The sequence below is a fragment of the Grus americana genome, chromosome 5, assembly GCF_028858705.1.
Source record: "Grus americana isolate bGruAme1 chromosome 5, bGruAme1.mat, whole genome shotgun sequence".
Taxonomy (NCBI): Eukaryota; Metazoa; Chordata; class Aves; order Gruiformes; family Gruidae; genus Grus; species Grus americana.
Window position 1 is genome coordinate 53,234,111 of NC_072856.1, and position 13,663 is coordinate 53,247,773.

The window sequence follows — 13,663 nt, forward strand, 5'->3', positions numbered from 1 at the left end:
CGGCGGGCCCGGCCCAACGAGGGGACTCGCAGACGACGCGGCACCGCCGGCCCTGCCGAGGCCGGGCCCCCCGCCCCGCCTCAGGCCAGGCGTGCTCTCACCTGGAGGCCCGAGGGACATGTCCCCGTCGCGCTGCTGCTGGAGCAGCTCTGCAGGCTGACTCCTTCCCTCTGTTCAGAGGAGACCCCGGCCCGGGCCTCTCGCTCATCAGCGGAGCTGAGCCCGGGAAGCAGCTGAGAAAATGAGCACTTTTAATTAACCCGGCGCTGGGGACCTGCCCTGACACTGGGCTGCCCCGCAACCAAAGCAGTGGCTTCCTCATATTCAACTCTGTCCCCTTATCAGGGCTTATAGTCATCTCTGTTGATGAAGCCTGTTCTTATCATTGTCCAGCTGCTTCCCTGGCTGCTGCAGTTGGTTATTTATTACCTGCTGCAGCCAACACTATGGCAGTCAGGGAGTTTCTGAGGGAAAAGGACTGGCTGCGGGTTTTTACTGCTTTATCCTGTTTGCCTGCTTTACCAAGATTTATCCCAGAACTCTGACCGGTCCAGGAATCACTCTCAGCCAAACATCTGGGCTCCCTATCTAGTCGATAGAGATGGAGGGAGCAGAGGTTAACTTGTCCTTGCAGGTCTGACACATCCTTCAATGGTGCTGAGCCCAGAGGGGACCCAGGATCTAAACAGTTCAGCAATGTAGCTAGAGCTGGAGGCGCTGAATCTAGGCCTTGTGCTTTTCCTGCGGAAAACACTATGATTATTACTATTTCCTTGCATTTTGGGGACTGCTCAGGAGCCCAAATTACAGATATGTTAAACACAACAAAAAGACGTCCATGCCCCAAAGAATAAACCATCTGTGGTCAAAGGCGTTAGTTTGGATTTATTTATGAAAGCAGCTTTTGTAGTGGTTTACTTTCAGTCTGTGTTCCCTTCTAGGGCATCTACAGCCTCAGCAGTGTGGGCAGTGACATTGCTGTGCATCAGAAGGGGGTGGAGGACACTGGGCATTAGGTCTTCTTTCTCTTAGGTTAACATCAGGCACCCCTGCACTCCCTGCAGCGAGGCACGGACAGTGCAAGTGTTAGCTCCCACTGCACAGGCACAAGCAGGCAGGATGGAAGAGAAAAGTGAATGGCCTATGCTGGTGTGATGTTCATACAAGACCTTCTCCTTTCGCAGGCTCCTATTATTTAACCACTACCTATGGGGCCCTGGAGCACATCAAGAACTACGACAAAATCACTGTCACACGGCAGCTGAGCATGGAGGTGCAGGACTCCATTCACCGCTGGGAGCGGCGGAGGACATTGAACAAGGCCCGGGCTTCCCGCTCATCAGTGCAGGTAGCTGGCATTACTTTCTAGGGAAAAAGCCTGGAAGATGCTCTCTCCATACTTTCTAATTTTTAATATGATAATAATTTTAAAACAAAATTAACCCATATCACTATTAAAAAACAAGAGCACATACTGTGCAAGATTCCCAAATCTTGAAAGAACACCTCATTTGAAATATATATTACTTACAAAATGTGTTTTGAAGTCTTGAAGTACTTAAATACGACTGCAGAGTGATTTTGTTGTGCATTCTCGAAGGTGGTGTGTTAGGAACCTTCACATGTGGAGAGCTGTGGTGGGGAGGCAGGGAGCCCGTCTTCTCCATCGCCCTTAGGCCCAGGAGAAATCAAGGGCTAAGTTGAGGAGATGTGAGCAGGTGATGCAGGGGTGGTTCCTAGATGGCATAAAGCTGTAGGAGGACTTGAGACATCCCAAGGTCTGGTGAGACAAGCATCTTCCAGAGCCTCACTTCTGTTCAGCAGCGGGACAGACTCAACAATGGCTGGCTAGCTTTGAAGCCCATGCTGTGTATGGATTTGAAGTCCATGGTGTGTATGGCCTGGCAAAGACCTCCCCATGCACCAGTGGGAGAGAGTTCCAGGAGGGATGGGTGCTCTGGGCCTCTAGCCATGGTGAGGCTGGGTGCAGGACCGGGCAGTCAGGATGCCCTGACAGCCCCATGTGCTGTGATCAAACTGTCACCCACAGGGAGGCAGCAAAGGCCATATCTCAGGTTCTGTAAAGCCTTCACTGTGCAAAACTGAAAACTGTGAATGCCAAGGGCAAAGCCAGGGGAAAGTCTCCTGGACTTGGAGTTGAATATGTTTCCCCTGTTGCAGTCAAACAGGCCCTGATGATCTCAGAACTTGTGAATGGTGGATGGGATACACCAAATATCCATCCAGCTCCTAGCACTGCTCTGGCAGTAGCTCGTAGCAAGAACCCAGCATGGAGCATAATAGCTGAGTGAGCAAATGCCACGTTTCCCCAGAAGATTCCCACCACCTCCAGCAGTGTAAGGGCTGTTTTCCATTCCTTAGTGAGGGATAACATCAGAGACATGTGAGCCCATCCTGGCAGAGGTAAACAGTTTGCTGATGTGTTCAGCATGCCCCTGCACAGCCCTCTGGCAGCCTTAATCATCTGCAGTGATACTCCATAAATGCAGTTTGGAAATCCATAGTCCACATATTTGGTAAATCTCACTTCTGCTGGGGAACCTGAGTATTTTCTGACCAAAATGGTGGGGATTTTTTTTGAACTTCACAGATACAAATTAAACACGTAGGTTCCACTGTGGCCAAAAGCTCTCTAGATTCTGTTCCTCATGAATTTGGCAAAAGGACAGCCATCTCAACAGTCGTTACTGCCTGAAACAGGATACAAGTAAATCAGCCTCCTCAGCATAACTTCTTCTTCTGTTTCCTTACTGATGGAAGGAAGTTTGGAGGACACGCTCTCAAGGTGCTGTTTGGGTGACGGTGGAGTTACAAGGGTCACCGCACTGCCAGCCCTTTCTTGTTTCTATGAGACAGGGGGTTTTCAGGCCAGATCTTTGAGGGTTTTGGCTTGTTATTCTGGTCTGTTACTTTTTTGCATCCTGTTTCTTCAGGAGCTGCAGAAAGGTGGGAGAAGGAACTGTTGCAGACTGCTCACTAGGGATATTCACCAAAATCAGGAAAAAGCTTTCACTTATGTGTCTTTACAGGGCTAATTATTTGTTTAAGAGTTTGTTAGTTTAAGAATTTGCTGATTCAGAGCTTATTTGTCAGGGTGAGAAAGGAGAGAATAATTAAGGCATTGAAGAATGATTGAAGGACATTTGGGAACGTTTAGGAGCTCTAGGCAGCTAGAGCTTTGGGGCTGAATTCTATATACCTCCTTCAGTCCTAAGTCAGTGTGTTAACTGCAAGATCCATTTTCATGTTTCTCTCCAGGATTTCATCTCTATCTCCTTTCTGGAAATCGGTGCTCAGTCAAGGACACTTGCTTCCCGTAACGACACCACGACTGAGCAGCTGAGCCAGCAGTGTGCTGAAAAATTTGAAGTCTCCCATCCCAAGGACTATGGACTTTTTGTTCATGTTGATGACCAGTGGCTGCAGCTAGACAAAGATGCTCTTCCTCACCATATCAAAGCCTCCCTGCTGAAGAGTGAAACCAAGAAAGATTTCCATTTTATTTATAAACCAATAGACCATAAATCCCCACCAGTTCCAATTGTCAAAGGGTCAGACTTTCCCTAAGGGCCGTGATGCTCTTTTATTGTGTTTGCTGTCATCCTGGAAGGGCTGGATAGTTTATCCCATGAGCTACTCTGGTATCTGCAGGCCTCAGAAGGTCTCTGGAGCGTGGTCTTTGACACAGGGCAGATGTGCTAATTGTAGATGCTGTCTGAATACAGGGCATTTCTCAGCAGAGTTCATTTGCAGAAATAAAAGAAGCATTCAGGAGAATATTCATCCTCTGGAAAACTTGAAGTATCAAACATTAGAACCTCCCACTGGCAACCAGCCGATGTCCGAGAATGTAAATGAACAGTGGAGAAAATCCAGAGATCTTGCAGAAAAGTGGACATTTACTCCATAATAAATTATGGCAGGTGTGAATCACCTCTGTGCACAAGGCCTGTGAAAGGTCTACACACACCTCAATCTGTTTGGAGGTAAGACTGCGTTTACACCTTACAGTATCTGTTCACCTTGTTTGAATAAAATGAGTCTTGTCTGATGTGTTCAGTGGAATAGGGTTGCCACCTGTAGCAGAACTCCATCTCTGTCTTGCTGTCTACAACATGTCATTGCCTTTGAAATCCACGTAACTACAGACCATGCAAGATAATCCTGTATGTTCACTAAGAATACATTTTCTGCCACCTATTTGTCACTGAAATCAGGTAGCATAGGCATTTTCATCAATGTATTTTTCTTAAAGATTGAAAGTCTTCACCATCAGTTTTACATGTACAGCAGTTTTAATCACATTGGTTGTATGATAGTGTCTGGTTAATTGTATATTTATTTCCATGTGTCATATGGTGCAATTATTTTAAAATAAGTGTTTGTAAAGAACTTAATAATTTGCCCAGTGTAGCAAACTAGATTAAAATTTGAAAGTCAAAAAGAGCTAGAATTAAGTACCTGTCCCTTTTTACCCAGATGTCATTTTCTCTACTATTTTCATATCTACAAGTCCCACCAGGTTATTACTTTAATAAATTCAGGCTGCTGAAGACAGAACTCACTAATTGTCCTTTCTACCTGTGCTTTCAGTAATTCAGTCATTGTAGACTTAAATTTTCCTGCAAACCTAAATTCCCACAGAATAAATTGAACCAATGCAAAAATGCATTTCATGAAATTTGCAAACAGTTTTTCAGGACTGGATAATGGAAGAGGGAGCCTTTATTGCAAGACCAATCTATGTCTTCTGGGTGCCTTCATTCGGGCGAGATTCCCACTAGGAACACAAGAGACCAGATTGTCTGCATGCAGGAAGCAAGCAACCTGCGCTGCAGCAACACAAATTTGGGATCAGGCCTAGTAAAGCTCTGATTAGAAAGAAAAGGTGGTTTACTGTGGGTTTTGCTCAAAGTTGCTGTTGTTTCCTCCCACTAACATTCATAAAAGAATTGGGACATGTTGGGCCAAGTTGCCCAAGGTCCCTGCCTTCCTCCTGCACCTCCAAAGGTAAAATGGTACCACATGTAGCTGGTCACTGTCAGTCTCTGAAGCTTGAAATATCTGCATCTACGTGCCCCAGCTGTAGTGTACACTGGCCAAATCTGCACACAGATCGCAAACCAGTGCTGTGCATCTGTCAGCTTGGTCTGCGTGCGTGGTGTTGGGAACGGGCAACAACCAAGAATGAGGAACAGTGAATAACAGCAATCTTGGTTTCCAGGACATCATGTGCTTGCAGTGTGTGACACCAGCACTGAGCTAACTCCAAATTCATGGTTATTTCTGCTCATGTGCATCTGTCAGCACCTCTGCCTTGCCTCTGGGCAGCACGCCCACAGGATGCCAGAGCTGAACTCCTCCCTCGCACTGCCATTAACCTCTTGCAGGGCAGCGTGCTCCTGCTGGGAGCCTGTGCTGCTCTCAGGGTGGCACCGGGGATGCCGGGACCAAACCTGAGCTACAGGTTTCCAGTACCGATCTGACAGAGGAGATGCTGCTCTCAGGGCCCTGAGGGCACTCACAGGTGTTGCTGCCTCCAGTGCCTCCCCAGGGCCACCCCACCTGGCCCAGGACCCCATTTCAGCCCCCCAGGGCTGTCAGCCCCTGCCCCAGTGATGCTGCAGCAGGGCTGGTCTCCAGCTCCCCACAGCCTCCCCACCCCTCCTGCCTGGCCTCAGCCTGTCCCCATCCCCAGGGAGGTACCTGATGCCCAGGACCGGGGCTGCCCCTGGTGCTCCCCACTGTCCCAGTCCTGGCTGTAGCAGTGGGCTGGGCCCCCAGGGAACCCCCATTGTGCTGGCCTCGCTGCCCCAACAGCACCTTTCCCATGTCCATCCTGCAGGCTGCGGCAAGTACGTCGGCTCTCACCCTTCCTCCGTGCTGCCATGGATGTGGTGTGCAATGGCTTGGTGGCAGGCCCTCACTGGGGGCTGCATCCCCTGGGCATTCTGCTGTGAGGCAGCACGTCCACACCCTGCCTGGCTCCTCGGCGCACCACCATCCCTGCGTGTTGGGTGGCCTCATGGCAGTTTCCCCCTCTGGTGGAAGCACTGCCAGTAAATCCCTGACACACAGTGCAGAGAGGCTGGTTGTCCTGTTTCCATTGTAGGTATCAACACTGATGTCCACATGTCCTGAGGGCTGACCTGCTCCATGTTGGCCATACCAAGGATGATGTTGGCTTTCACCCTGGGGGCAGTGGCAGCAGGAGGATCCAACCTCTGGGCAGCATCACTTACAAACCTTCCTTTTTTCTCAAACCTACTCCCTACACACACACTCTCCAAATCCTCCATTTTGTACCCACTCTCCCAAAGGAGACACCCCTCACCTGCTTCTCACCTCCCTTCCCCACCCAAACCAGACCCCAGACTAGCTCTCTGGCCCACCTCCCACTGCCCTCCTCACTCCCTCCCCCCCCCCCCCCCTTGGTAGGACTCCAAGCCACAGACCCACCTTGCATCCCACCACCTGTGCACAGGTGTCACGCCACACGGGGTCCATGTACAGCAGGGCTGGAGGTCCCCAGCACCAGACCCACAGATGTGTGTGTGGGGGGGTCTGACCAGCAGCTTAGTTCTGCCGTGGCTGCTGCAAGTTATTTTTAAGCCTGGGGAGCAAAGATGTCTATGTCTGCCAGAGTCCTTGGCCTGATCAGGTTATCTTTATACTCTAACGTTCATAGTTAATGAGCCTAAAGTAATCTGATGAGGCTGAGGCCAAAGTAGAAACATGCAAGGGAGTAAGTTAGGATGGATCTTCTGCTGGCTATTTCTGAAAAGCAACTGGACTTTGCACTGGCCAGGAACAAGCAACAGATTGATGAAGTGAAGCACTCCGGTGCCTCGCAGCATCCTGGGATGTCTGAGTCAGCAGCTGGACCTCGGGGCAAGGGGAACCACGGATGTACAGCTGGTCAGTGGAGCACATGGAACCCGTGACAGTGGTAAATCACTGCAATCCAAATAGGCTGAGGCTGGATTTTACCAACGCCTAGTCCCAGTTTTCAAAATGTGTGGCGTGCCAGCTGAATTTCCATGGACTTTGACTAAGGGTCTCAAATTGTGCATGCAGCATTTTCCTCTGGCATAACAACTGCAAAGCTCCTCACGAGGGGGAGCAAAGGGGCAGGCACTGATCTCCTCCCTCTGGTGACCAGTGATAGAACCTGAGGGAACAGCATGAAGCTGCTACAGGGGAGGTTTAGGTTGGATATCAGGAAAAGGTTCTTCACTCAGAGCGTGGTCAGGCACTGGAACAGGCTCCTCAGGGAAGTGGTCACAGCACTGAGCTTGACTGAGTTCAAGAAGTGTCTGGATAACCCTCTCAGTCATATGCTCTGATTCAGCTGGTCCTGTGTGGAGCCAGGAGTTGGACTCAATGATCCTCTGGGTCCCTTCCAGCTCAGGATATTCTGTGATTGTAAAGCTCTGATTTGATTTGCAAAGGTTGCCATGGCTCTCCCAAACTCAGGGAGATTATTGACAGTAATGTGAGTTACTGTGTCTAGTGGTGAGCTACCTGGAAGGAAATCCCTGTGCGGGGGCTTGGTGCAGAGCAGGGCTTGCTCAGGGGCCCTGGGGCACTCGGCCTCTGTGGTCACATTGTATAAACCACCAGCAACAACTTTGCTAAACGCACATCTCTGGGGTACTGGGTGACCCAGCTCCTTCAGGGCTTGACCACAGCTGTCTCTTGTCAGGGGACACAAGCTGGGAGATGACCCAAATGACAGGATCCTGGAGGACCCAGGACAGAGGTGGCTGCCACCTCTCTGGGCTCACAGCTCTGTGGTGGCACTCAGGCTCTGCCTGTGGCGGGGTCATGCAGAAACAGCCTGTCTGGAACAAACGTGCCACTGTTTTGGCGACCCTGGCAAAGCTCTGAGTCACCAGTGTGGAGACTGCTGGAGAGGTTCAGCATGTCCCTCTGTCTGAAGCCTGGTGTCCAGGGTCCTGCGCTGCTTTGGGCTGGTCTCTGACATTTCGGATGGTGAGGAGAAAAAAAAAAAAGTCAAATGTTGGAATGAAATGGGTGTTTTTAAATGCTCCGTGGGATTTTATGCATTTGCTTTGCCATGGGGTGCAAACCAGGCAGAAGCAGTCCAGTCTGGTGATCTGTGGCAGCCCTTTGTTAGGCAAGATAGCTGTGCGTTGTCTCATGCTCTGGCTCTCACGTGAGCCATCAGCAGGCAAGAGTGTTTCAGGAGACTTTGACCAAGTAGGATTGTGTAATCTAGCCAAGGCCTCCTCAAACACTCGTTTGCAGAGAAACATTGTGCAACCATCACTCATTTACTCAGAAGGAAAGGATCCCAGTGTGAGAGAGGAACAGGGAGACCTGCTGAACCTGGCAACTTCTGCAAAGAAAAAAACAAAAAGCCTGAGTGGCCACTTCATGCACAGAGCTGGTTTAACGCGACTTTGCACCCAGTGATAGAATCTGTCAATAATTCACTGAAATAACTACACTGGCAGGTCACATATAACCTAAAATAAAAGCCACTGAAATCAAAGGCAGTTTTCGTGTTGAATTCAAGAGCTTTTGGGCCTCATCATGCATCACTCACCAACTGTACTTTGAAACCCGGCACAAGACTGGCTTTTTTCCACAGGCTTGTGGAGTGATTCAGGCTGGCAGAGACCTGTGGAGGTCACCAGCCCAAGCCCTGCTCAAAGCAGGGCTGCGCCTGAGGATGCTCAGGGCTTTGTCCATTCAGCGCTGCAGGTCTCTGGGGCTGGACACCGCACAGCCTCGCTGGAGCCCTGGTCCAGCATTTCAACCTCTTGCACTGTCAGAAATGGTTTCCTCTTATTCAGCTGGTGCAAAGAAGGCCTGTCCCACCAGAGTCCATCCTCGGACAGGTGTTGCTGCTGCAGGACATTGGCTGATCTTGCCTGCAGCGCACGGGATTACAGACTTGTAATATTGCTGTTGTCTCCTGCCTCTGTCGGGCTATTGTGTCCCTGGGAAGGAAGCGGCCTCTGATTCAGAATTGCCTGAGCTCTTGCCATGAAATGCTGCTTAGTCAGGACTGCAGCTTAAGGTTCCTTTCCCTCTGCTGTTCCTCCATCGCTGTTCTCACAGGGCAGGGGCTGAGCACAGGAACAAGAGGCCTTCAGCCTCCTGCGCCTCCTGCCCCGAGATGGGCACAGCTGCTCGGTGCTTACCTTAAGCTATCCTGGTGAGAGAGGATGCAACTTGGACAGAGCTAAAATAATACCACTTACTGAAATCTCTAAAAAAGTGCATTATCTTCAACTCCTGGTGAACTGCCTTCTGCTGTACTGCTAATAGAGAAAGGAGGGTGGCTGTATGTGTTCTGAACAAAACTATGTCCATGTAAACTTGCATTACATAGAAATAGTCAGCATACAGTATACTGTGGCTGATCATGCCTTCTGCCCTCCAGGTTCTCTCAAAGGAAAAGTGGTGAACTGCTGTGTGCAGCAGGATGCTGGGTAGAAACACATGGCGCATTAGGCACAGAACAGCTGGGAAAAAGGCCTTGAACTCTGTTCCTAGCAATTAGGAAGAAGACAGGAAGACCTGGCCAGGGCGGATGACACTTTTTCCAGGGGTTACCAATATACACAACTGTTCAGCTCAGGAAAGGATTTTGTAAATAACACAGCCTCAACTTTGCCCTGTTCTGCCTGGTGCTGACAATTTGCCGGGAGCCTGACAGTTTCCATGTTTTGCAGAAGTCATTCCTGCACCCCAGCATTCTAGGAATGGCAGCCTGAGCAGCTGTGTGCCTGCAGCAAGAGCGAGGATGACTGCACTTGCCCAACACACTGCAAGATACTCTGGCATAAGACTGACCTTGCACAATCCTAAAATGATTTTCTCATCAGGTTCTATTACCATCCCAAAATAAACAGCCTGCCATGCAGGCCTCATGCCTGTGTGGTGCTATTTGGAGGCCTTAAAATAAATGTATTGATCAGTGCAGGTGAAGGTGGTTGGATTTTCTTCTGCAGGGCTGTTCCCTAAGTGCAAATGAAATGGGTCTCTGGATACAAACTGGAAATTCAATAGCACATTAATGCTTTCTGCAGGGCACAGACAAGAACCTGCTGCATCTCAGGCGATACTGTGGGCGCAAGTGGTATCTTCAGCAGGCTGCCTCTTTCATTTCGGCACCTCCCTAAGGGAAGGGGTAACATTCCCGTGGGTAGCATTTCGGATGGTGAAGATCTGGAAATCGCTCTTGCAGGAGGAAAATGGACAGAAAAAAATCCCACTCTTCCACGTTTCAGCTTTGCATCCTCAGAGCTACAAGGGTCTGCAAGAGGGACATGGCACTTCATGTTAGTGAGGTACAAGTGCCACCCGGGTGTCAGTAATGTGTGAAAATAAAAACATGTCCTGGCAGCTGATTTTCATCCGATAATCACTTTTTGAGGCCTACTTAGTATGACTGGAGACTCTTGGCTGTGAAGTGATGCTATCTGTGAAGAACCTGGAGGGCTTCCCCCCCCCCCGCCTCTGCATTCCAGATATGAAAATCCAAAAGCCTCTTCTGAATACTCCAGAAGAAAATGAGGTGAAGAAAATTGTTAAAACTATGAACTGATGATGCTAAGTGCTTGAGAAGCAGGCTGGATTTCTAGGGCAGAGAACAAGTCTAAAAACAGAGATGTGTAAAACTTAGCAAATTTAATATATATATTCAAACAGGGCTTTGAAGGAGTCATTTTTCCTGTTATTTCAAAGTGATTGGTGGCTTTTGGTGCACTCTTTCATGATAACAGCCAGATGCTTAAAAGCTGTCCTGTGTGGCTAACCCTTCCTCCTGCCATCGGAGAACACCTGCAACATTCAGGCACTCAAGAATTTCATACTCTCTTATTTTTAGACATCTGCTAAGCCCCCCCCCCCCCCAAACCAGCTTTACAGCTGAAAAGAAACAAGAAGCAACTCAAAAGCAGCACATATTGAACTTTCAACAACTCCCAAGGTTCAAACTTTCGTTTCTTAATTCAGTAAAGCCTAGTTCTGCATACTTTTACCTTTATCCCATCCATCTTGGCACTAGCTGCTCTCTGGGATTTCTCTCACTCTCTCAGCAGACAGCTGAAAGTGCCAATGCTCCTGGCTTTATCTGGCTCTTCTTTATAAAAACTAGTTTGTTACACCCCCTGCAACCCCTCTCCTCTGAGTGGAGCTACCCAGAGTTCTCTCCATCCTGGAGATGCTGGTTTAGTTTTACAAAGGTTTGTTCTTTTCCCATGGAGATGAGGTAATTTTGCCTATTTTAATGCTCTTTGGAAAGAACCCTGAAATACTTCTGTATCCTGTCTCCACGTGTAAGAAGGTATGGACAACCTGAAACTATTTTGACTCACCTCATAACCTCTAATTTTCCCCCTGCTTGTCATTTACTGAGTCACCTCTAAGGAGTGGTGCCTTCAAATGTGATTTTAGGCTTTGGATATTTTTTGTGGTTGTTGCTTTTTGGCTGAGATTTTGGGGTTGATTTTGGTTTTTGTTGGGTTGGTTTTTGTTGGGTTGGTTTTGACCTGTCTTATAAAAGGCTTACAGTGGATAGATAACCTTTTAATGCAATATCATAAAATGAATTATCTCTCATTCGTTTTCAAGACGCAAGATGTCTAACACTGTATTGCCCTGTAGGTTGAGGAAACTGTCAACTTTATTTTTATTCACAGGCAATTCCTGTACTCTGTGACTTCCCACAGATTTGTGTGTATATACATTTTATTATAGCATACTGGTGCTAAATTTACAGCATTGGATATTTGGGGTTTTCTTTGGGAAACAGTACTTCCTACCCACAAAGACTTTTACTGTTCACAGTTTAACTGTGCTGTTCACATCCAATAGTTCTTGAATGCAACCCATTTCTTTAAACTGTTAAGGAGCTAAAGCTTAAAGAACAAGCTTTGGTTTCTTCACTCTTTAACCAACCTGCAAATTAGTCACTGTAATGGAATTCATTAACTTTTTTAAAAAAAGCTAATAGTTAGCAATAGTATTAAAAAAATTTTCCAGAGTTAATGACTCAGTATTTAAATTTAGCATAGATTTAGCAATCACTGATAGATGGCTTGTAGTGTTCATCCAGAGATTCTTAAGAGCATTGCACTTTGAAACAAATCACCCATCTTGAAAGCTCCAGGTGGTCTGCCAAAATGCCTCTGCCGAAGCAGCAGGCTGTCAGCAGGTGAGGATGCAGAGGAGAGTGCTGGCAAGTGCTCATGGTCAGGTGCCTCAGCTCCCAGCACAGTCCCAGTACAGTGGTTGACTGTCTTCATGTTGCATGCATGTAAAGTCTGGATTATTACAGTTATGAAAAGTTATCACTTATAGTAAGGGTTATATTAGGGGCTGTCGTTTCCATCAATACCCGAGGCACACTTGATCCATGGCCTGGCATATTCTGCAACAGAGAACAGCAACGATGAGAAACTTTTCAGGCACTGTGCTCTCAAACTGTTTCCCAAAATGACTGTGGTAGGAAGCCACCAGGAGTAAGGGCAGCAGTTCTTCATCTTCTGGGCTGCATGTGCACTCTATGCCTAAACTAACAGTCCACCCTCCCACCCCCTACCCCTCTGCTTTGCTCCTTCCCTTTTCTTCCTCTCGCATGACTCACAAGCTAGGATCTCATCCTCTACCACAAACTACAACTTCCCAACACAAAATTTCAACACCATGTTTCCCTTGCCCCTACCGCACCACTATAAGGGTCAGCCTGGACCATTATCTCCCTGCTTTCCTACCACTCGCTTGCAGATGAAGGCCCTAGCACCGTATTCCCTTTCCTCACCAGAACCCAGCAGTGCTGTGGTGTTCTGAGCCAGCAGCTGAGGGGGCAGCAGAGAAAATGCAGCAGTTCCCAACCTTGCTTCAGCGTAAGATCATACAGGAGTTACAGGGCAACACCCTTGCATCAGTCATGCTATTTTATGTTACGTGGTGCAGTGGGATCCTCCAACTGCCTATCATTTCCCCTGAGGGTCTTCAACAAGGAAATTAAAGGGTTACTGGGGAACTGGATCATTATGAATGGGAGGGGACTAATAATGATATGTTTTCCAAAATAAGCATTTGTAACTTTAGAGTCAGAACTTTACTGACAAAATGGTCAACAGAGCAGAACAAGTGAGCAGCTCTGTAGTGTTAGGCTTCATCTGCCTATTAGCTTCTGCTTTTTTTGCCACAGACGAAACTGCACAGTGTATCTGGGAACATCATTACCTGTCAATGGGGTATCCTCCTTCACAAATGTTGACCAAGGCATACAGCTGTCTCAGTGCATACTCATACTGAAATAAACAAACATTGTTAATAACTTCAATGCTGAAGAGCAGGTATTGTTTATCCAAACTAAATTGTGGAAGTAATTTAGAGACACTATTAACATTCAAGGTCTTGACAATCTAGGCTAAATTTTATTCTGTGTATTTTGCTCTTTAAACTTTGTTAAGTACATTCAGCATATTGCCCCCTTAGGGGCAAGGCTCACCCATCTAACCAATTTCATTCAAAAACACCACAAAAAAACAAACAAAAAACCACTAAAGAGGAACTAAAAGTTTAACAGAGCAATGTGGCCTCCCAATAGCCTGGTTGATTAGAAGCTCCAGCTGAAGGAGTGCATCTGCTTTTG

The 13,663-nt window shown here is 47.8% G+C and overlaps 2 protein-coding genes across 2 annotated transcripts in view; one reads left to right on the plus strand and one right to left on the minus strand.

Annotated features, from left to right (window-relative positions):
* Window positions 1-4,575, plus strand: part of LOC129206774 (ras and Rab interactor 3-like) — a 172,752-nt gene extending 168,177 nt beyond the window's left edge. Inside the window, exons 26-27 of the mRNA XM_054826614.1 lie at window positions 1,185-1,348; window positions 3,280-4,575. Of these exons, the coding sequence (XP_054682589.1) occupies window positions 1,185-1,348; window positions 3,280-3,588 (473 nt within the window). The 3' untranslated portion in view covers window positions 3,589-4,575. The remainder of the gene's footprint in view (window positions 1-1,184; window positions 1,349-3,279) is intronic.
* A 7,086-nt stretch (window positions 4,576-11,661) lies between these two features.
* The window catches only part of LGMN (legumain), a 28,779-nt gene continuing 26,777 nt past the window's right edge, over window positions 11,662-13,663 (minus strand). The window contains exons 13-14 of the mRNA XM_054829048.1: window positions 13,252-13,319; window positions 11,662-12,430 (exon numbers count right to left, since the gene is read on the minus strand). Of these exons, the coding sequence (XP_054685023.1) occupies window positions 12,391-12,430; window positions 13,252-13,319 (108 nt within the window). The 3' untranslated portion in view covers window positions 11,662-12,390. The remainder of the gene's footprint in view (window positions 12,431-13,251; window positions 13,320-13,663) is intronic.